The sequence below is a fragment of the Condylostylus longicornis genome, unplaced genomic scaffold (assembly GCF_029603195.1).
Source record: "Condylostylus longicornis isolate FDR11 unplaced genomic scaffold, ASM2960319v2 ptg000104l, whole genome shotgun sequence".
NCBI classification, from domain to species: domain Eukaryota; kingdom Metazoa; phylum Arthropoda; class Insecta; order Diptera; family Dolichopodidae; genus Condylostylus; species Condylostylus longicornis.
Genome location: NW_026578072.1, coordinates 35,994 through 62,097, shown reverse-complemented (window position 1 = coordinate 62,097; position 26,104 = coordinate 35,994). Strand labels below are relative to the sequence as shown.

Sequence of the window (26,104 nt, the reverse complement as noted above, 5' to 3'; positions counted from 1 at the left end):
AAATCATCCTTGACTACTCGGAAGTCTATATAAAACAGGCACATCAATGCAATCCGCCAGTTCTAAAATCTATCAGCCAGTTGTTTGGAAGAAGACAAAATGACACATGTGATTGTGAGTCGACTTAGTTTGTAGCATTGCGCTTAATTTCAAGTGTCTTTTTTGTAGGAATCACAATAAATTCTGCATATTAAAGTGAAAGGGATCATACTCTACTTATATTTGCTTATTATATTATGTCGAATGACTTATAATGTGTTGCTCCGGTCTTGGATATTAAATTTTCACAATTTCTAGCAAGTAGATTTCTTAATTAAAATTGAAAATGTGCACTGCATGTTGAGTGATAAAATATATTGAATTGAACTCTAAATTCGTTTTGAAACTGAACGTATCATCAAAATCAAGTAAGGTATTAAAAAAATATAACTTAGAAATTACAAAAAAATTAGTTTTTTTTTCAAATGAAATAGAATCATTTACCAAAGAATTACTCAAATTACCAATATTTTAATTAAACTTAAATAACTCTTCTGTAAACATTTTTCTTAAATGCAGCTGCACAAAGGCTATTCTGACTATTTAACATGCGTTTCACCGCCTCTAAAATTTTATGGTTTTCAATCACGAAAATATTTTCTTATTATTTTATGAATTTTAATTCGATCACTACATTTTTCTCCATTGGTAAATCGGGAAAAATCTAAAAACGCAGTAAAACTAAAATTTTGTAAACTGAAACTAATTTGTACATTGTAGATATTTTTTTTGTTTTCCCTTTTTTTCTGATGTACTTTACTTTTTTGGAAAAAGTATCAAATTCTATCAGGAATTTCTAGTCTATGTTTTGATGATATAATTTAGAAATGTTCAGGATAAAGAAAGGATTTTCTTTTATTGTAGTGTAAATGTACAATGAAGATACACCTATCATTATTAAACAATACTTCTTTGATATGGGATTTATTTATTCCTCTTAAATTAGGTGTTTTAAGAGAAGCGACGAGAAAACAAGATCTCAGTTCAATTTTAACGAATTCCCTAAAGGATTTTCTGAAAGTTTTGTGTTTCTTTTTTTTTGCATTTTGTTTTCTATTGTAAAAAAGTTTTTCACTAAACTTTTTTAATTTTGTTGCTTATATAAAATTTTCTCTTTAATGTTTTATATTTGTATAGCGTATGTACGAATGTACATACAATGAATTGGGATTTAGGAATTCTCTCGTATAATCACTTTTTGGTTAATAGATTATTCACAATAAACAAGTTTATATACACACAGTGTTTTTTTGTATTAGAAACTATGCAATAAATGATTGTGTAAATATAGAGAATTTTTCTTAAAGAAAAATTCGTGTAATATAGAAAATTTCTTGTGTTTGAAAGAAAAGTGAAAACTTGCATTACAATGATATAGATAAAAACCAAAAAATATACAGCTAGCTAGTGTTGATTTAAAAAAATTTGTTAAAAGAAAAGTTATCTTTATTATATATCTTAAAGCGTAACAGTATAAGTAAGCGTAGTTTCACTTTAGAAACTTAATACATTAGTTAACTAAAATGGCAACTTTATAATCGTAGGGATTTAAAATTTAATCATTTATTTCAATATAAAATTTTTTAGCGCTGCAAACTTACAATATCTAAATAGATGTTAACTTTAAATATGTGCTATGTAAAATTTTTTAATAATAAAATGAGAATAAGGGTTTCTTTATTATGAATTAACTTTTCCGTATTTATAAAAATTTGATGCCAGAATATGGAAACCATTATTAAATATTTCAACATTAAATTAATTGAGTTACTCTCATTCATATTCTAAATTTCGGTGGAATTATATACATAAATAAACATTTAAAAAGAAAAAAATATTAACGAGAAAAAAATAGAGTTGACCTTGTCAACTCTGAGATACCCGTACGAATTTGTTATCCTATGTGCGAATAACTAATGTGCCATAACTAACTATGGGGCAGACTATGACTTTAAGTTGCCGTATTACCATATTAATTTATGCAAAATTTCAGTACTATGTGTTATTCAAAATACTGGTTGTGCCAAACTACTATTGATGTTGTTTGGCAGCTACCAGAAAGAGCCAAGAAATTTTAGCGAATTTTATCAAGCACATCGGCCCTACTAATATACTTACTTGTGTGAAATCTCAATATCACAGCTTTTATAGTTTCTGAGATATAGTCAAATAACTTTTGAAGTTGTATGGCAGGTACCAGAAGAAGCCAAGTAATTTCAACGACTTTTATGAGACACATTGGCCCTACTAATATATTCGTTTGTGTGAAATTTCAATACCATAGCTTTAATAGTTTCTGAAATATAGTCAAACAACTTTTGAAGCTGTATGGCAGGTACCAGAAGGAGCCAAGTAATTTCAACGACTTTTACCAGACACATCGGCCCTGCTAATATATTTACTTGTGTGAAATCTCAACATCACAGCTTTTATAGTTTCTGAGATATAGCCAAATAACTTTTGAAGTTGTATGGCAGGTACCAGAAGGAGCCAAGTAATTTCAACGACTTTTATGGGGCATATTGGCCCTACCAATATATTCGTTTGTGTAAAATTTCAATACCATAACTTTTATAGTTTCTGAGATATAGCCAAATAAATTTTGAAGTTGTATGGCAGCTACCCGAACCGGTACCCCGATCATGTCCAATTTAAATAGGGTTCTGGCACTTACTACAATAAATCATTTGTGAAAATTTGGTGAACTTAGCTCAATTAGTTTTTGAGTTATCGTTCGGACGGACGGACGTTCGGACGGACGGACGGACGGACGGACGGACGGACGGACGGACAGACAAAGCTAAATCAACTCAGAATTTGACGCTGATCAAAAACATACACTTGAGTCTATATCTAACACCGTTATTTCTTAGCGTTACAAACGGTAAGGCAAATTTAGTATACCCTTCGAACATACGTTCGTACGGGTATAAAAATCTACCATTTCTTTATACAAACTATTTGGTATAAAAAATATTAATTTTCATTTCAGCTCTGTGTTAATTGTGCTCCTATTATTTATCATGCAATGCAACGTAAAAATGACTATTTCCTAATTTCGAAAATTAAGAGAAATTCTCACATAAAAACCAAATGAAAAGTTTGATTTAATCTGAGTATTTTATTCAATAATCAGCAACTCAATTAAAATTTGAGTTTGAAAGAGGTGAGAGAGAAAGGTGTAGTGAGTTATTTTTATGTATTGTGTTGTGAGAAAATAATCAAAAATTTCTCACAGTCTCACAAAATTTTTATAATATTATAAATTTTGAAATTTTTTGTGATACCTTCGATTTGATAATTTTCGGTTTAAAAACGTCATTTTATTTATTTGTAACATTTCCAGTTGCAAAAATTATTAAAATTGTTATGTAAAAATAATTTCAATAATAAATCGTAAATGTTACTAAATGCATGCAAGGCAAGCCCTGTGAGTTACAATTGCAAACTACCAAGGTGTACAAGTATCTACAATTTTCTAAATACTTTCTAAAAATTAAAAATTCGAGTATAATTTTATCTGTTATTTATAATTAAGAAAAATCATATAATTTTTTTCAGTCTGGCAATACTTAATTAGAACAACATTTTCTAAATGTTTATTACAAAATAAAATTAGATTTCTCAACTTTTTAATGATGAGAATGAGAAAATCTGTATTGGGAATTTTCTTAAATTCATTATTCCCGATAACAATAATTCAATATTATCCAAGTTAAGTGCAAGTGGCACGAAAAGTGTAATGTTAATTTTTCTGTAAAGTGATAATGAAAGTTTGACACGATTACGGTGGTATGTAACATATTTGTAACGTTACAATTTAGTAGGTTTTGCAAAATTTCATAATAAATTAAATAATTTGTTTAATAAAAGTTTTATATATATTTTAGATAATAGATAGAAAAACTTTAGGAAAGAAACGTAAAAAATTTATATTTCAATATATTGCTACAAATAGAAAAGTTGTATAATATTTTACTTAAATAGTTTCAAAAGTTATACCGTTGTGGGAATTTGGCGGTTTTTGTAAGAAAATTTATGTTTTTTTTTTCGTGCTCTAATATTCACTAAAGGGAATTTAAACGATTAAAGTTGATTTTTCTTACACATCATTCTACCTATATGATAAAATGTTATATTTCAGTTATAGATTTAAACATCCTTGGAATATTGAAAACTTAATGGAAATTAAAGTGTTTGGAAGGAAAAGTATTAAAGAATAGAAAATTATTCACTTGAAATTATTATAAATTTTTAATGTAAATTAAATGTAAAGATTTTAGGATTAAATTTTTAATTTGACATTTTTATAAAATTCTGTTTTGACTAATTTTGGAAACTAACTTCAATAGTTTGACATAAAATATAATTAAAATTTTTCATAGTAGGTTTTCTATTTAAATTTGTTCATTAAAATTCTAATATTATGTATTTTTACATACATATGTCAGTGAATAATAAAGACACACAGCTCCTATTATATGGGATCTTCCATATATACATATATGAAAAATAAGCATATGGAATAGGCGTCATTGAAAACTTAAAACAAAAAATAAATTTTAAAAAATAAAAATTTATATTTTTGGGTAACTTACGAAGAATACACGAATTTAAATCTACGACTAATTTTGAACTCGACATGATGAACTTACGCGAAAGTGATTTATTATTCGCAATGTGAAATTCTTTATTATACATATTGTTTATTGCTATATGAAAGCGAGAAGGGGTGCATAATCTGAAAACCGATTATAGCAAATCAGAAACCGATGGCGCATAGCAAATCAGAACTGGGTCTGAGCATACATAGATTATATTAAGAGTTATGGGAATAATGCATATCCTCATTAGTTTAGATTTAGATCCTTACTCTTCCTTTATTTTTGGAGCTGTGATGAATCGATCATTTTTTAAAATGCGTTTTATAGGCCGATTATACATACATACATATTTTTGACAATTTCTAATAAAATAATATTCACTTTTAATAATGTTTAATGTTGATCATTGAATACTTTGAGTAATTCAAAGTGAAGTGTAATGATGATACATAAACACATAATATAACGAAACTTCTAGAAACTTTAAATTTTGTTTGTAAATAAAACTAACTACCAAAGATTTTCGTGTGAAATTGAATTTCAGAGAATAAACCTTCAAAAAAGAAATGAAACGAAAAACTGCATTTTAAATTAGTAAATTAATTAAATTTTCCTTGAAAACATTTTATTATTGTGGGCTGCTTTTTCCTCGAACAAATTTAATGGAACATATTTTAAAGAACAGATTTAATGGAACTATTCAGAAAACAAAATATTATGTATGACCGCTCGGTTATTCAATGATCACATCAGAGACATTTTTACTCCTTTTTTAGTCAAATAACGCACAAGCTTAAAGCAATTCAAAAAATAGGAATATTTTATTTCAATAAAAACATAAAAAAAAGTGTTTCAACACATTAAACCCAAAAAAAAATATCTTTGTTTCAAAATTTTCAATCCAATTTATTGGGCACAAGAATCACTCTACATAATACTGCAATTAAATAAATGGAAATATGAGCAAAATAAAGTAAAAGTAAGTTGAACGAACCATTATAGCAAAACTACCCAATACATATAATACACTATCTAAGTACGTATACATATATATGTATATACATACTAAATTTAGTGTACATTATGTAATTACAAAAATAATATTGTGTAAAATGAAACCAATTAAGCACAAAACAAAATAGCAACATGTTGTGGAAAACCTCAATTAATATTCAACATTATTAAAATGAAAAATTAACAAAATAAAAAAAAATATAGAAAATCAAATTCTTTAATGTACGAGTAGTAGAACATCAAGGATATTGTGTAGTATTAAATTTTTTACTGTTTTCTATATATAAAAATTTTAAGGAATTTCGAAACGTTTCTATAATAATTTAATTTATGTACTTATGTATGTATAACTGTACACATAAGAGCTTTTAAATTTTTTGGTTCTTCTTGTTCGAAGATAAAATTTTCTTTAATTAAAAATTTTAAAAAAGAAAACAATAACAACACAAAAATTTATTTTTCTTTCTTGTCATTTAAAAAAAAAAATTAGTAAATTTTTTCATAACGACGACATTTTTTAACCAAAAAAAAAAAAAGGGAATTTTTTTAGTGCCGATTATAAAAGCAAAAATATTAAGTAATCATTATTCTTATTTTATATTATAGAAATAGTAAGTAAAAAAAGAATAATGATATTGATCATAATTAGGATATGATAATCATCATTATAAAGGACATGTTTATAATATTTTTGATTAACATTTCCATATTTTTGCCTAGTATATCCTTAAATTTCAATATACGTAATACTCATTATAACCAGCTTTGTCCTTATCCCTATAATATTATATTAATCTCTCAAGAAGAAAAAAAAATAAAATTTGAATTATTCTTTTCTCTCTTTTTTTTCTCTGTAGTTATTTTATTATAAAGAATTTACATATTGTCATTAATACATACATATATAAAAAATAATGTATATATAAAAACTATCCAAGACCCTAATTAAATACGAAAAATTTCGTCCTTTCAAAATCGATATTATGAATAATATTATGATGAAACATTATTCAGAAAATAGACTCTATATATTCATACATACATTAAAGACGTATGTAGGGTGACAAGTAATGCAAGTGTTACCTCTATAAAATTTAGAATAATATAAATTTAAATTAATTAATGTTAGTTTAAAAAAAAAATTCATTGATACAAAAATAATATTGTTTATAATTTTTAAAAAGGAACCTTTATTTATAATTATTTCAGGATAATAGTGAAAAGGCGTAATTAATTAGTTTATTATAAATGATTTCTGTATCAAATTTAACATAAAGCAAGACACTCTATAAATGTATTTTGTTTCTGGTCCTCACAATTTTATAATTAATATATTATGCATATTATTTAAATTTTAAATTAATTTGAAACCTCTTGCCTAATATGAATAATAGTTGCTCTTAAGACCGACTCATAACCTTATTCTGAATTTTTCAAATAAAGAATTTTTTTTCACAATTGGCTTGATGGAAACAAACTGTTGGCCTCATCTACTTATGAAATCAGAAGATGAAAACACATTTGAAAGATTGGAACACTGTATTTTTTTCACTTACCAATTTTTTCCTCTGTATACCTCTTTCATTACAATAATAATTATATTCTTATCTTGACTATGCTCTCATATTTTCTAACATTATCTTGACTATGCTCTCATATTTTCTAAAATTAATAAAAATTTATATATAAACATTATCCTTTTTATTAATTATAATATATACTATTTTACTGTTACTTTCATACATACAATTCACCATAGGAAGAAACTTATAGAAAAGTTTTTTAAAATTTTACTCGTATATATCTACAATTTAATATTCAAAATTTTTAATAAATTTAAAACTTTAATATACAACAAATAACACTTTAGAATTTAAACTACTCAAAATCTAAAAAAGGATTTAGATATAAAAATATATATACTCACTTACTATATACCATCACTTTAAGTACATACCTAATAACAGTAAAATAAAAACAGAAGGAAACACTGTATTGCTGAACTGTATGTCTTTTAAAATCAACATTTCATTTATTTTTGGAATATCCTTATTTTACGTCGGAGAATATAATTAAATATTGGCTAGATATACATATATTGTCATTAAAATTCCCCTTAATAAATATATATACATAATAGGCTGGTTATCGTCTACGCATACCCACTATAAATTTAAATTACTATAAATAAAATATTTTGGCTATAAAATTTCACAAATAGCATTTAAAAATTAAAATATTTCTTTCTTAGTATTTTAATTTGATAAAAAAAAAAATACCCAATGATCTTCACTATCATTCATTGTCAACAAAATGTCATTACGAATTTGTGCGCATGAATTACTCATAACATCTTTTGAGCTAATGAACATTACAAAATGACTGAATGAACGTGAATAAATGAATGAATGATTTTAGAATGATTGTTAAGTAAATGAAAGCAAAGAAATGAACAAAAAAAACCAAACAAATTATAAATAAATGATGAGGTTTAAAACAGTTTTAGTTTTTTTTTTCTACATCGTCCTTCCCATTCTTCTGTATTTAGGATTAAAATTACTTTTTAGGAAAATTGTATACCTTCACAATATGTTAAAATAAAAATGAACAAATAAAATAAAATGCTAGATAAAATTTTTTGGGATATTATAGATGTCAAGCTGTTGACATAATGTTTATTCGTTTCTTAATTTCCGGTATGAAAAAAAAATCTTCTCTTTCTTCTACACAATTTTTTCTTTCTTTCCATTTTTCTTGTTGAACAAAAGAACAGAATTAAATCACGTCCAAAAAAAATAAAAATGAGACATTTATAAAAGATGAAAATAATGAAATTTTTGGCTTATAATTTTATTAATATGGGACAGAAAAAAACAAGAAAAAATAAAATTGTTTTGAAACAAAAAAAAAAAATAAACGGATATTCCTTCAAAGGACATTCAAAAATTTGATTGAAATATTAATATTGTTTAAAGTTTAGAAAATTTCTTTAAAATTATGATGAAAGGTAAAAAAAAATTATATATTAAATTTTTAATGTTTTGTTGATAAATTTTTTTACAGCATTTTAAAGTGAAATATTTAATTTAGGAAAATTTTCTTTTGAAAAATAACAATATTGTGAGTAAAAAATTTAATCTGACTAACATACATAGTCCCACTGCAAATTGTATTTCCTGGTTTGGTGAAAATTTAGATCAACTCTTTCCAATTTTAACAATGGTAGCTTGCTTTTATTTAACATACCTAGAAAAATTATGATTTGGTTTCTTGAAAAGTTCGTCAATTAGTTCTGTGATCTAGCAATGATTAGATTTTCAGTACTAATTCTTGATTTCCAATGCTCGATAATTAATATTATATGACCAACAAACTTTAATCAGCTATTAATGAACATCAACAAGGCTTTCGCATTGCAAACTTCTACTCAAATATTATAATCACGAGGACATAATATACATTAGTAATACCGTAAAGCTGATCAGATATAAGACACAAACCTTACCTTTTCTTAAAAAATTAAATTTTTTCTTAAACACTTTGAAAAAAAAAGAAAAATCACATGAACTTTGTTTTTATTTCGAATCACTCGGATTTATTTAAAACCCCCTAAGCCTAATAACATTCAAGTCCATTCAGGTTAGAAAAGAATTTTTATTTTCTTATTATATAATATGGTTAAAAATTATTTCACCTCATGTAAAAGTCTTATCATCTTTTAAATTTTAAGGATTAACCAGCTTAAAAAGTGTATTAAAGAAATTTTAAATAAAATTTAAAAATTCATTTAAAACTTTTAAGGATTTTGTTGCAATCCTTGCAAATTAAAATGACTATTTTTGAATTAAACTATTTCATGTTTTGCCTTATTAATTCTATTATTTAAGAGAAATATTGATGAAATTGAAAGATTCAGCCAATTAATTCTTTAATAATTAAATTTTGAATTTAATAAATTACAATATGTGTGAACAAAATCCAGAAATTAAATTATGTGCTCTTGTTTTCCATAATTTAAGAAAGAACAAATTTAGAATGCAGTATGTGCTCCAATTATTTATGCACAAGATGGGAGATGGTCGGTCATTATAATAAAAATTAATTATGGTGATTAATTTTTTTTTATATTTTTCTAATTTTATTATGATGCAGTAACATTAATCACAAAAATTCCTGATTATGGGGTCAAGTGAATTGTTTAAAAATAAAATTTTTATTCTAAAATCTTGTCAATTTTTCAATTATTTTAATTAAATTGAAAAATTAAATTCTTAAATTTTATTAATTCTAAATTCTGTCAATTCTTTAATTTGATTTTTTTAAGTTTGTTTTTTGATTCTAAAATTTTTTTGAATTTTCTAAAAAATTTAAATACGAGTATTCTTACAAATTTTAATCAAAATGAATTTTTCATTATTAAAGGACATTTTTATTCTAGAAATCGGTGACTACATTCATTCATCAAATACCCAATTGCAATTAGACTCCGTCTATTTCAACGTTATATGTGTAATTATTATAAATCAGAAGAACACTATTGCAAATATTACAATGACATTGCATAAAACCACTCAAGACTAATAAATACATTTGGTATCCGTCCCATTAAAAATAATAATAACCTAAATCGAAAAAAGAACCAAGAGCATTCTATCCACCATTTTCTTTTAATTTTGATTCCTTCTATTTTCATGTTGTTCAATTTGTGTTAAACAATAGATTGGTGATATTTTTATTCTACTCTCCCATTATTCTTTTTAGGTTATAAATAAATAAAAAGAAGAGAAAAAAACGCAACTATAAAGATTCTGGTTGTATAAAAATAAATTTAATATATTAAATGAAAAGCGTTTGTTTTTACTGTCATAAATTTTTGGGTCATTAAAATCTAAAAAAAAAAATATATAAAATGAAAATAAATAAATACATAAAAATACCAAATGAAAACAAATTCCGGACCAAGAATTTTCTAATGGCATTTCGTTTTTTTTTTTTTCTTTTTATTTTTTTTATTATTAAAATACATATAGCAATGAAATAAAATTTTTTATTGGAATTTATTACTTTTTAATTCCTATACTCCCTCCTAAAGTCTTGATTAATTAAGAGAATTATTATATCATAAGAAAAGGACATAACAGCGGCCTAACTTCCTTTTATGTAGACATAATAAAATGGTTACCAACGTTATACATATACACTGTTGACATTTTCAAATTATGAAAAACTTTCTGATAGCGGTGTTTCAATTAAAATCAAAATTAAAATTACAATTGATTTAAGGAGTTTAATCGACAGTTGAATTTGTCAGTTGATACTATCAGAATCGATTGATTTTGACATAAACAACTAGCAGTCAGTTGCGGCAAAATTGCCAAATTTCTCAAATTCCTAGCAATTAAAATTTAAATATTATAAAATTTCTAAAAATTTATTGATATCGTAAATTGACTACTATGTTGTAGAAGCACGGGGATTGTATTAAATCCCGAATTCTACTATATTGAAATTCCTTGCTTAAATATTTTAATTTTTCATATATTTAATTAAATTCCATGAATTCACCCTTAATTGCACAAAAATTTATAAATTATTCTTTATTTTATCAGATGGAAACTCTAATTATATTTGACATTAAAATGATACGTCTGTTATATTGTGGTAACTATAATAAAAAAAAATTCCAACATAAAAAGCTTGAGGGGTAATAAAAAATATATATATTTTTTTTTTTTGTCAAATCCATAAAGTCTTTTTGTCCAAACTGCTAAAAATTAAAAAAAAAAAAATAGAAAAACATGTTAAATTTTCACCCTCTTAAAGTTGCTTTTATTTGTTTTTGTTTTTCCTTAACTAATATATATCTGTCTTCCCCCCTATTCAACTTTTTCTCATTATTGTCATTTCTTTTATCTTAATGTATTGTTATTAATAAGGTTGAATATATAAATGCAAATTTTATGCAACTTAATTAGGGTTAATACTTAATATAACAACAGAAATTTCTTTTTTATTTTGCATTTATTTAAAATAAAACAATATTCGAGGGACAGTGTCGACGGCTTTTATATCAGTTGCTTTATATATTAGTTATGTATATATACACATATATAATGTAGATGAACGTATAATTATTTTAATTAATTGTAAAGTAAGAGTATAACACTTTAATACAGGGCAATTGTTTTATGTACAATATACATTATTGTATTGAATAAATGAGTTTGAAAAAAAAGTGTATGTAGTATGCAGGACATAAAAAGAAGAGCCATTAAATTTTTATTGCAATCATTTTAAACTATCGATATAAAAAGGTCAAAAGGTTAAAATGACATCAATTAAAGGTCAGTTTTATTTTAATAAATTTTAATGAGAACTACAAAGAAATTATTGAAATATAAAAATTTATGAAAGTAGAATAATTTCTAATTGTTGCTGCAATAAATATTTTATTGAAAATAATATTAAATAATATTAGAAATTTCGTTTTTAAAAATTTTCTTTACGCCCCAGGTAGGCGATTATCTACTCTTTTATGACTAATTTTTAATGTAAGAAAATTATAATTTTAGTATAAGATAGGAAAAGAAATTCTCCAAAAGTTGCCCTGCTTAACTAGAAAAATGTTATTTTTTGAGTTGTAACAGCTTTGCAAAAATTTAACAATACAATATCGTCTGTTCGCTGTTACACTTGTATAACTCAAAATTCGCATATATGAGAAAATCAAATTTAAAACTTTTTGAGTTTCTTACATTATAAGTTTGAATGAGAAATATGCCGTATTCTTTGTTTTTTTGAATAAGTGACCGAGTATGTTAATGATGTATATGAATATAATTGTGTACGTACACAATTTTTCCATCTTAAAATATGCAATATTTAAAAACTTTCAGTCAAAATTTGGTAATCATATTCGTATTATATGTTCGAAAATTTAAATTTTAGGATTAAAACATAGGCTGACAAATTATAATTCGATATTTTTAGTGAAAGTGCAATTATATTGTCCGTTTAATTCCAAAATAGGAATTCAAGAAACACGGACAAATACTTTAATATTATACACACATCGTTGATTATAGAAAACACAGAAGCACAGAAGAAGAATACTAAGCAGACATACAATCCAAGTTTGACCAGAAGATAACTGTATTGCATACTCGTTTTATTTCTACAAATTAATATTTTATTAATTAAATTAAGTTAATTATAAAATGAACAAAAATTTGTAGAAAAAAATTTGTTTTAACCTAATTTTAAAATCTAATCTCTGCAGATTCCTATACAGAAAGCATATTAAAAAAACAACCTTTTAAAACTGTTATATTATTATAGCGGAATGAAGTCTTACGTATACAAAAACAAAGTTATTTAATCTTTTTCTTTTCTTTTAATAAAATTCTAACAAAAAATTTTTATGGCAAACACTTTTAATTAAATTTATTTATTTTTATATTTTTTGCTTTCATCTTTTGTTCTAGGAAGGATTTTATAAAAATGTTAAAGATTTTAATGTATTTGGTACCTTTTTGATTTTTTGTTATAATTTTTATCTTTTTTTTTACTTTTTGCTTTTTTTTCCTTCTTTTATTGTATGTATCTACTGATATGCTACGAAATTTTTTAGAACTGACCTACTACTTCTTTAATATTATTAATAAATGAATTTATTGTTGAAATTTTTGAAATTTCACCATATGTGACAAAACCAATTGAACAAAATAATTTGAAAAGATTTTTTGGAAATAATATTAGATCAAAACTATGTTGTGTTAAATTCCCTCTGCGAGCATGAAATATTTTATTATTTTTATTAAAATATTTTATTATTTTATTTCATTTTTGTTAAAATATTTTATTATTTTATTTCATCAATTTGTGAAGAACAAAAAATTCTAGTCAAGAATATAGCCATTTCTTAAAATTAATGCATTCTAGCCTATACTTAACTTTATTTACATGCAGACTAGCACTAAATTGATCTATATTTTAACAATCTAACTAATAAATCAATTATACCCCTACATTTAAATTGAATTTTAAGTCTGACATACAATTTCTAGCTCTCCCTTTATATTTATACAATTTCGGTTTATTATTATAGCATACATAGCTAAACTAACAAAATTTGTTAGATATTCTTTTATTAAATTAAAAAAACATTTTTACTTGCTATTAAATTTTCAATGCTTACACGCTTTCGTAACAAGAACAGCAAAAATTAAAGAAATAAAGTAAATATGAATGCATTTCTCTATTTTCTAAGAATGATATTCAAATAATGTATGTGTGTATATGCTACATTGCAATCATATTATTATATTATATATGTGTACCTTTTATTATACAACTTCATTTCATTCTATTTTTAACAGGATAATAGCGCAAAACTTGTTAATATGAATTGAACATGCAAAAATATTTAAACAACATAAACTCAATTTCACATTTTTCTACCATTTCAAAAAGAAAAATTCTAAAAAAAAGGATCAAGAAATTTTTTAAATAATATTTTGTTTATAGTACTGTCTAAACTTTTGAAAATTTTACTTAATTATTTTAGTGATGTAGATCTAAAACTTTAAAATAACTTAATGTTTCACTTAAAACTATAAGTTATTTTACTTAAATTATAAATTTATTGTAAAATTTTTTAAAATGCAATTGGGTTTGCTGTAAATACTCTCTATTGAGAAACTATTTTCTTAGAAAAAATTCATAAAATGAACAGTTTATGTTAGATATGAAGAGCAGTCTAGATTAAATTTGTAACTTCAAAACCAAGAACTTTTAAAAATTAAAGACTTAAAGCATATTATTTTATAATTGTATAAATGAAAATTGCCTTTACATTTGAAAATTTCAAATCATGACTGAATTTTTTAAAAATTTTAATATTTTTTCATTCACAATGAAATTTTGCATGAATGAATATGTGAAATAATGACAGAAATTGCTTAATCACAATAATCTGAAACGCGAAATCTGTTATATTTTATTAAGTTAAAAAAAAAGTTTTTATTTTCCTCTTTAATGAAAAAAACTTTGGGGAAGTCTATTGTCTATAATTTATTTATTTTTTCAGCGAATTTATAGCGAATTTCAGCGAATTTTAGTCTTTTGTCTTAAAGTTTCAATTATGTGCCCTAAAAGAATAAAATAAAGGAAGGCAATTTGATATTTGCTTGTTATTTTAACATCAATTTTATTCGTTCTTAAAACATAAGAGTCCAGAATAGTTATACAACAAGTTAAAGAATGAACCAAAGAAATTTGCTGAAAAATAAAACCAATTTAGATTTTTGTGATTAAATTTCTTTATATGAAAAGAAAAGAGAAAATTTCCTGTAATTTTTCTTTTACTTCACATTTATAATTATATGCACAAACACATTACGTATCTACATATATATCTTAACTGTGTAATGCAAAATTTCTTAATAGTAGGTATATATGTGGTATATTTGTATTTTTGTAACGTTAACACTAATATTCATGTCCACGAAAACTTTCAACACTTTTCTTCACTTTTACTTCATTTGTTTTCTCTCTTTTTTTTTTAATTTCTTATTTTATTTCACAAAATTTATTGTTCTTTTTAATACATAAAGAAGTTTACTTTTGTGCATTCATTTAAGACTTTGTATATTTTTTACAATAATAATATAATAATATACGTATGTCCTTTGAATTTAGTATGTATATATGTATTTTGTACATATACAAGGATTTTCTTCTTCGAATATTTTATTATACATATATAGAAAATCTTTAGAAAATAAGAAAAACATAAAATTATTTTAATGTACATCAGTGTATTGTTAAGAATTTTGTTTTTTTTTTTTATATTATGTTGTGGAACCTTGTTAATATGCAGATTTCTAAAAGAAGATAAGACGGCATTAAGTAAAAGAAAGAAAATAAAAAAAAAAGAAATGACAACAAAATAAAAATTTTGCAATGCAGTTATGAAATTAATTTTATTAAAGACGAGCCTCTTTTAAAATGATTTGCGGTCAAAGTATATTCAAAGTTATATTTAATAAATAATCTGGTAGAAAGAAGTTACTAAACGAGTGTATACCCGTATGAACAAATTTTCAATAGATATTATAAATTAACCACTAACATATGGACACAAGTATGTGTGGAATTTTGAGTAAATCTAGTCATTTCTGTTCGTTCGTTTCGCAGTCACAGCGAATTCTCAAAAATCCCGTTAGACTATGCTAACGAAAGATTCAATAAGAGTTTTTTTTTTTGGCAAAAATCCTATTTAATTTGCATTCAATCATAACTGTATTTCGAATAGCTGCCATTCAAATCTAAAAATGATTTGATCATATCTCGGATATTAGAAACCGTATAGTATTAAAATTTTGTATAAAATGAATGAAATATCAGGCCAACAAAATTGGTTGTGATTATATTGCCATACAAATTCGAAAACAAAATTGCGTTAAACCAAATGTTTCGAGCTTGTATCATTCTACTATACTTCTTGTATATTAAAATTTATTCATTGTATATATAAAGAAAATTTAAAGAAAATCTATTTATAAACTAGAAAATCTCAATTTATATGTGTTGTATAATATTATTATTTTATTATTATTTTTGTTATTTTATTATGTATATTGTGTTGGCATGAAAATGATGATTATCCTTGCACAGAAATCGAGGTCATATAATAAAAAATAATATAATAAATACTTTTCTTCATTTTAATAAAATTTAATTACAAAATTTAATCTATTGTATTAATTACAGTATTATATTTGTATATACATATGTATATATATATACACAAATTCGTATTAGTATAAATGTATGTTTTTACAATCCAAGTATTATAATATTAAATTTTTTAATTATTAAAATATAACATGTTAATTTGTAATAAAAATGTACAAAATAAAAACAAAAACGAAACAATATTTTGATATTTTCGATTAACATGTAAAAGAAAAATTCTAAATATAGAAATGGCAAGCTGGTAGGGTTTCTAAAAAAAAAAAAAAAAAAAAATGAAGAAAATTAAAACAAACTGAAATTTATAAGGAATAAGGACATGGCAGGAGAAGGTACACTTTTTTTTCAACCCCTCATTTATTCAAAAATAAGTGGATTTTTTTTTTTTTGTTTTCCACAATTTTATATTTTTTAATTAACTATAAATTTTGCACGGATTATCGTTAAATTACATGCGAACGAACCAACCGGTATACTTTATTTAAAAATATACGAAAAGAACTTGTAGAAATTTTAACAGATAAGAAAATGACTTAATAATTATTATTATTATTATTATTATTACTGTTATTATGATTAATAAGGTTCTCAGTTTTTTCGTTTACTATTTTAAATACGGGTTTAATATTACATTTTAAAATTAAATTAAGTAAAATTTAATAACTTGATTTTCGCAGTAGCAATTAGTTTTTATAATTAAAACGCGTGGCGTCATTTTTCATTTATAATAAAATGCTTTTTTTAAATTGTAAATGGTAAGAAGAAAATGTTTTGCTTCTTTGTTTTAATTAAAAGGAAAATGCGTCTCTTATCAACACGCGTAACAACATAATACACAAATTAATTTTAAATATTATGAAAAAAAAAAAGCCGGAAATAATTTTTCAACTTAATTACTTTTTTCAATTATGGCACCCAATTAAAATTTTAGTTAAAAGCTTAATTAACTCTATTTTATTGAAATGGTTAATGCATATTTGTGGCTATAGAGTCTTAATGCAGCAAAGCAATTTCAATTATCAAATTAAATATTTAAGAAATAAATTTATTATACCAAGAAATCTTGCTTTTTTTTCGAGTCCTTAAACACGTCAACACCCTTTCAAGTTTATGATATTTTTAAAAATAGTATTATTAGTCGGTTTTATTATAATTTATGTTATAAGATTGTAAATCAAATATCAAATCGCTACCAACAAGGCTAAACATTTTAAGTCAATTTAACACTTAAAATGCTTTGCCTTGTGTGTAGCAAAATAATTTAAAAGAAAAGAGGTTAGTTCAAATATTTCTGTAGTTATGTTTCGAAATCCATTGTACAATAAAAGAACTATTTTATTTAATTTGTTGGCCAATATTTATTTTTATTTTATTTCTTCAATTTTGATAAGACTCCTGACCTGTAGAGAACGTTTTTAAATTGCAAAATTTGTATTACACTTTGGTTTACATTATTCAAAACTTAAACTGTTATCTGATAAAACTACACTTCTTTCGACTCAATGAACTGAAATTTTTTAAGAAGATTCTTTTGTTTATTAATTTTTATAAAATTTAAAAACGCATAACAAACGTGTTACGTACTGTTTTTATATACGAAAAAATCTGAGATTTAGTCTGATTCTGAGGAAAGCCATAACATATGTAATTTCTATTTAATATCAAATTTTGTCCGATGGCAAATAATAAAAATTACTCTACATTCTCAACAATATTGCTATCAAATTTTTAAAGTTAAAAATAATAGTGACAATTGATTTTATTTGAAAGTTTTGAACAGCGATCAACTGAGTCTGAGTCAAAATCTGAGTTGTATCAGATAATTTCAGCCTGATATGTAATATTCCAGTGATTTTTTCGTGAACTTAATCTTAAACAATTTTTAAAAAAGTATTTTATTTTATTGTTTAACTTTTTTACAAATTGTTTTTGTATTTTGCGTTCATTGTATTTCCAAAGTGATTTATCAATTTTTTTTAAACAGTTTTTCATCATTATAAGAAAATTAATTTTCTAATTCTAAAAATTATTTTCTTCTCATGATCACAAATTACAATGAAAAATACAGAACAAAAGTTCACGTTTCAATAACCTTTAATAAAAGACGATATAAATTTAATTGGATATATGGTTGTGTATTCTAGGTCTTGTATACTTCAAAAGTTCGAATTACAATGCTTTTTTACCCTTCTTATATCCTTCAAATATCATATACAAGTATCTTATTTATTAGCTCATTGTCTAATTATATTATTATTGTGTACTATAAAACGAAGAATATATATTTTTTATCCATTTATATCTATCTAAATATATAATATGCTTACGTACTCGAATAGCTACTCAATATAAATCCTCTCTATATCTTTAAGAAGAAATTTTATAAAAAAAAAAAAAATATACAATAAAATAATCAAGAAAAAACTTTCAGAACACGTCTAATTCTGGGAAAAAATTTTTTTTTTTAATATATTATGTGTATACAATTTTCTATAAAATTGAACATTGAATGTTCTTAAAACTTTAAAGACCACATATTAGATATATAAATGGTCAAATAGAAACCAACCAGTACAATGTGAGATCTTACAACTTTTGAAAGGAATGAAGTTTTACAAGGAACAAAGTGAAAAACCATAATGATATAAGGAATAAAAATGAAAATTCAAAAAGAATAGAGTTAATAAAAATCAATTTACTTTTTCACTTAAAATAAAAGAAGCAACGGAACACGTACTAAAATCGAACAATTCCTTAATATATTTTGTACTATAGACTTTCCCTCCTCCCCCCCTACTCCATTTTTTCATACACATATATGGAATTAACATTTTGTAGACGAAATATATTATTCTTACAGGCAGAGTTGGTTACAACACGATATGATTGACCAAAAATGCACATTGTTTGCGCACAACGAAATATCTGTAAAAGTAAGAAGAGAACGCCAAATATCTTCCTTTCAGAAACTTAAGCAATATTATTTAATTAATCACTAAATTCGAGCGTTATATTAATATTGATAGTTCCCTTGATTTTTTGTTTACCTCATAGAAGTAGGGAATAATATTACAAATAATAACTACATTTTCAATAAATCATTGTTTTCATTAAATAATTTATTTTCAGCACACATTAAAAATGTTTGATTTGATTCGCCAAATGAAAATTGCATACTTTTAGGTGCAGCATATTTCCGATTAAAGATTTTTTTCGTATTTCTCCTGTAAAAAACTCCCGTTAAATTTAAAATATTTGATTTTTAAATTTAAGAAAAAATATTCAATTTTTTCCTCGTAAGTCGGTAAAATCGACAATAAATTTTCTATTTTATTAATTTTATTTCTTTGAACATAAAAAAAACAAGGATTTGTAAAAGGATTTTCACTTAACTTTTCACTTGATTGAATTTGCAACCACCCCACCTCCCTCTATATTTAAGTATTTTTACTTTAAAATACGTACACAGATTACATTTAAATTCCACAATTCATTGTCACAAGATTTTTAGTGTAAAATTATTTATTTGTGTAAAAATAAAACAAAAACATAAAAAAAGGATAAAAATTCTAAAATCTTATATGTAAGTCCGATCGATTTTAATGTGATCAATGTAAAACTACTTTATCACATTACATACAAATGAACATACATACATATATAGTTTATATTATGTTAAAAAATAAATATACAATAAATAGTACATAAAACTGCACATACATATTACACATATACATACTATAAGGATTTTTTTACTGTATATCATATTAAATAATGTAGGACATGGTTGGCTAGACTTCAATAAAAAAAATATATGGAAACTGACAACAGAAAAAAAGTAATGAAAAAAAATCTTTTCGATCCCTCTATACTTTTTCAATGATGTCTTTGTTTTGTTTTTCTTACTTGCTCTCTTTCAATATTCTTGATTTACAGATTCTCGGATATTATATTGAGTCTAGAATATTCACTTTTCCTTGTCTAGAAACCTCTTCTATTTTTACATTATTATTAAATATATTGATTTTGTTTCTTATATACTATTCTTCTGGTTTTGATTAGTGTATAGAAGGAAACAACGTATGCTACAATATATTCAATCTCCTGTCACACTAAAACTACTACAATATATGCGAAAGAATAACTTACCTTGTTTTTACAATTTATTGTATTTCAGATTATTAGAAAAAAAAATTGTCAATTCATATAGAAAAAACTATAATAGCTACAAGAGATTCTAAAATTATTATATGAAGGATGTTATTATACTTTTGCGATTAGAATAAACGTTGTTGCACTTGTGAATCTCAAAATAGTTGCTCTGAATTCATTTTGAATCAATTTATCACAGCGATAGCGATATTTTAAGATTTTAAAAGCTTTGTCTTTTCATTTCATTTTTCATTGATTTTGCAAACTTCTTGTGTTTTTTTTAGTCCTTTTAGGTTTTGTTTTCTTTTCTGCGTTTTAAAAATATATACGGGTAAAATAAAAATGATAACGACCCCCGTATTGATAGAGGTTTCTTTTTTCTTTGCTATTTTCTATAAAACTAACGCTCTAATACTTCACTTAAGAAGATAAGAAAAAGGTTTATAGGTTGATCATAATGTAGTTTTTATTCTTTGAATAAAAACAAAGATTCACACAGCTAAAAGAAGCTTAAAATAAATTTTGAATATTTTAAGTGTTACCATACGCATATATGTAACTAAAAGACGGAACAATCGAAGCAACTAAATTTAAAATTGTACATAAAATTTCTGGTGTTCAATGAGTAGGTTTCTGAAAATGTTAACAAAAATTTTAATGAAAACAACCGATTAAAACACTTGTCTTACAACAAGCACATCCCCCGATATTTAAAATTTCAGTATTACTATATTGCTACTGGATTCAACTTATAAGTAGTAATTGCTGAATTCTCTAATATCACAGAAATAATGCAGTTAATTTCATGTTTAACTGCAATTAATTCAGCAGTCCTTAGATTTTGTAAAATTTCATATAGTCCAAGTTTTATGCTCATACGGTAACCCTAATACGATGAAATCAACGACATCTTTATGTTGTTTTGTTATGGTTTTTTTTTTCTCTTTATTTTGTGCTTTTTACTCGTATATTCTCATTTTTTACGTAAAATAATTTATAGGTTAAACCAAAATGACATTTAAAAGACAATGCACTTCTCTTTTAACGCGAATAGGATTTTTCATTTTGCGGGAATAAAATGACAAACAAATTTATTGGTATTTTAAACATATTTTAAGACGACATTTGATATCTTCAATTTAGTTTCATCCAATAATAAAATTAAATAATTTTTTTTATTTTAATTTGAAATTTTTATTTTACATTAAAAATATTTCAATATAGCTATAATTTATTTTTGTATATTCTTGTTCATTTCAAAATAGGTGATATGGTTTAAAGAGACAATGCAATTAGATACAACAGAACGTCACATTATGGAAAATCGTGGATCACGTCATACATTAATTATAAGAAAAGTTCATCCACAAGATTTTGGTAATTACTCATGTGTTGCAGAAAATCAACTTGGTAAATCAAGAAAAACATTACAATTAAGTGGAAAACCTAGCACAGCAATATTTAGTTCACCACCTATAAGCCAATATAAAGATAGGTAAGAATGTGATTAAAGTTTATAAAAATGTGCTTCTAAGTATGTTATAACCAATATCCAATATTAACAACAGATTTAAGTAATACGTAGTGTGTGTTAAATGGTAAAATTTTTTATAATATTTTAAAGATTTCAGTTCTTTATTATTTCAATTTAAATCTAATTTCATAATATTTTAGTAGGTAAATAAGTTTCGATTTATTTTCGTAGTTTACGATAAATATTGATTAACCGCTAAATAAATAATTGACGCGAGTTACATAATAAAATTTTTCTTTTACTTCTAAATTCAAAAATTTCCTTGGCTTGTCTTAAACATTAGCATAATTTTATTGATACAAATTATTCTACATATGTAATTTGAATTCGCTTAACTTGAAATAAAATTCGGTTCCAATAAAAGTAGTAAAAATCTATTTAATTCGAAAAATTTTCAAAATTTTTTAATTTTTAAAAAATATCAGTGAAAGTGGCATTCAACCAAATGTGAGTAAAACAATTCATTTGGCACTATCACCGATGCTTTTTCAGGAACATTTTTAGATTATCGGCTGAGTGCATTTTTGATTCAAACTCATATTTTTTAAATCGAGCAAATCGCATTTAAAACTTCGCAGCATCCAACTACGCGACGGGATTTTTTAAGTTTTATTAAGTAACTTTTTTATAATTATAAAGGTATAAAAATTTTTATAAATATAAAGGTTTTAAGTACAAAGTGTTATTATACTTCAACAGCAAGGTTAATATTACACTTCAACAACAATGTAATGTAAGAAAAGTTCAGTATGATTTTGATACATACATATCTAAGTTTTTGTTCTTAAATGTTTACTTTGTATGACATATGAATTAAAAACTCAATAGATAGAAAAAATATTTGTTCCCTGTTCTTCATCTACTTTTGTCATAAAATATATTATATGCCGAAACCAAGAAGTTTAAATTTAAAACATACATATGTATGTAAAATGTGCATATTAGTGTGTAACCACTTGAAGAACCTCTCCAGTGTCGAAATACATATATTGTATTTTGTTTTTCCAATTGTTAGTATTTTAAGTGTAAAAATAACGCTACTTGATTGTAGTGGAAAGCTCTCTCGCAAGAGAGCAATTTTGATATTATATAATATACATACACATATGTATAACAAAATGCAGCAAAATATATATGTACATAAAAAAAATCTTTAAAACAAAGCTCATATTTATTTCATTTGATTTTATATGCCTTTTTCCTTATTCTCTACAACTCGAAATGTTTTAGAGTCTCCGTGTGACTTCAAGTTCTATACAACTTGAGAGGGAGATCTGTGGAGATGGCGCTGCACGCGGTGGTCACTCAGGTGGAAGTGGCTCTGCAGTACAAGGAGTATAGATTGGACGCTTTCTTGGATGTGTAGGGTGCTTTCAATAGTGTGAAAGTTGAGGCTATCGTAGAGACTCTTGAGGTTGTAGGGGTATAGAAAGGCATAATCAGATGGATAGGGCAAATGCTTACTACTAGGGTGGCAGTGTTGTCGGTGACAGGTACTCCTCAGGGGAGGGTCCTGTCGCCATATTTGTGGGTCCTGCTTATGGAAGGTTATCTTAAGCTCATGGGGGATAGTAGGTGTAGAGTTACTGCCTATGCGGATGATGTGGCAATCCTGGTCTCAGGTAAATATCCGGAAGTAATGAGTTGATTACTTCCAGATGCGTTGTTTGTTTGCAATGGGGAGGCTGGTAGACGTTGGGCAGTTAGTCCTCGACTGGTCTACTGGTTGTATGAGTGTGTCGTTAGTCGTATCCTGACGTATAGGGCATTGGTCTGATGGCGAGCGGTGCTTCGGGATAGGGAGAGGAGGAAGTTAGAGAGGGTGCAACGTATGGCGTTTGTTGGGGTGACTGGTGCATTGCGTACTACACCCACTTTAGGTTTGGAGGTTATTCTCGTCTTGGATCTGGTGAGTGAGCAGGTGAAAGCGGCGGTAGACACACAGTAAGCTTCTGGGAGAATATGAAATGCAGCCTATGGGCATTAGGCTTGATTTTGTAGTGCCATATACCGACTGGAGGGTTGATTACGGGGTTGTGATTCCACAAAGAGAGGATTGGAGTGCGGAGAGGTTATGCATGCATAAGGGGTTGTCCATCTACACGGATGGTTCTAGAACCATGGATGGTACAGGGGTGGGCGTCTTCTCCGAGGAGTTGGGGATAGAGCTATCGATTAGGCTATCGATTAGGCTGCCTGATGGATGTGGGGTTTTCCAGGCAGAGATTTTTGGGGTGCTGAGGGTGGCGGAATTGGCTGCCATTAAACCGGTGGGGGGATGCGAGCTGGCAATTTTTGTGGATAGTTTGTACTAGTGGAGCCCCCTCTCTTACTACTTCTGCTACTGCTACTACTATATATAACTTCCACAAGTATGTACATAATTTACTATTTGCATAAACATTTTTGTTACACAATTAATTTCATTTAATATTGTATAATTGCAATTTTTTTCGAATTATCAACACGATTCAAGTCAATAAACTAAAAAAAAATAATTTTAATTCTAAAAATAAAAAATTGAATTTTCTAAAACGTCAACATTTTAATAAAATTAAATAAATTTTTTTTTTTCGATATTTTAAATTTTATATTACTTGAAATGTCATTTCAATAAAGTTATTCTAATAAATTGAAAAAGGAAAATAGTAGATAAAACTGTAAATAAAATATTTTCCTATTACAAATAAACATTCAAATACACACTCAACTACACTCGCATATTGTTATTGTGTCCATTTTATTTTGTACTCTAAAATTAATTTCAATTCAACTTTATAATCAATCAAGAATACACAAAATAAAATTTATTATTCAAATAGATTTCGTTTTTCTTTTTCCAACATTCAACCAAAATATTTGATTTTTTTCCTTAAAAATAATGTAAAAAAAAATTATGTATAATTTTTGTCCACTTCTAAAACTTTTTAAAAGTTTCAGAAAATAAAATCTTATTTCAAGTCAGGAAAAAAAAAAAATATTCTCGTATTTATTTGTTCGCATAAACTGTAATACGGGTTTACTTTTTTACTTGAAAGGAATTTCTCTCCATTCCACTTTTAACAAACGTGTGTATGTATATGAAATCTTGTATATGAACTCTTCAAAAATATTTCTAAAATTTTCCCCATTCTTTTTATTGAATTTTTTTTTTTTTGTTTTGCAGCATACATAATAGAGTCGTTCAGATTGAAGTTTTCCACTAGAATCTTAAAAAGTAACAAAAATTTGTTATATTTTTGTTTTTGCCTCCTTCGACCCCATCATTTTAAATCACAAACTTGCTTTGTATATCCATCAACTGCAAAACTTCAATTTGCATTTTTTTTTCTGTAAAAAATATTGAATGAATTTTATTTTTATTAAAGCCCGTTTCCAATTTTTTACAATTACAGTTGTTTTTTTTTTACTAAAACAAATTTATGTAACCTTTTAAAAAGTTCTTAACTTAATCTAAAACTTATCAAGATTTTTTAAATATCGTTCTCTTCATCATTTCTACTCTATTTTTTATTAACCTATTCTGCATAACTCTTCTCACATGAATAGATTTCATTATTCTTACATTCCTTTTTTTTATTTTGTAAAAGAACTAGAATAACCCATTTTCCTTTTTGAAATATTTTTATATTAAAATTTTCTGAAAAAATTTAACAAATGACTTTTATAACAAATACATATGAGTATATACTGGTATAATCAGATTAATATCATGCCCTCATACTGTATGGTATACCCATATAGTAATTTTATAAAAGAAGAAATGTTCAAGATTCTCTCTTCATAAATTGCATAAATTTAGTACCTATTAATAAGGTATAAATAAAATATTAAAAATTTTAGAAGCGTGTTATTAAAAATTATTTTATAATTAATCTATAAATTATTTTAAGTTTCGAGTTGGAAATTTAATGATATTACTCGGAATTATTTAATTCAAGAGTTTTAATAGGGGGAGTGGGCCATAGTAGTAACATTGTAAGACTAATATAGGAAAATTAAGAAA

The 26,104-nt window shown here is 25.0% G+C and overlaps 1 protein-coding gene across 1 annotated transcript in view; it reads left to right on the top strand.

Annotated features, from left to right (window-relative positions):
* LOC129614143 (lachesin) overlaps positions 1 to 26,104 on the top strand; it is a 151,284-nt gene that overhangs the window by 110,812 nt on the left and 14,368 nt on the right. Inside the window, exon 6 of the mRNA XM_055528559.1 lies at positions 21,830 to 22,059. Within this exon, the coding sequence (XP_055384534.1) occupies positions 21,830 to 22,059 (230 nt within the window). The remainder of the gene's footprint in view (positions 1 to 21,829; positions 22,060 to 26,104) is intronic.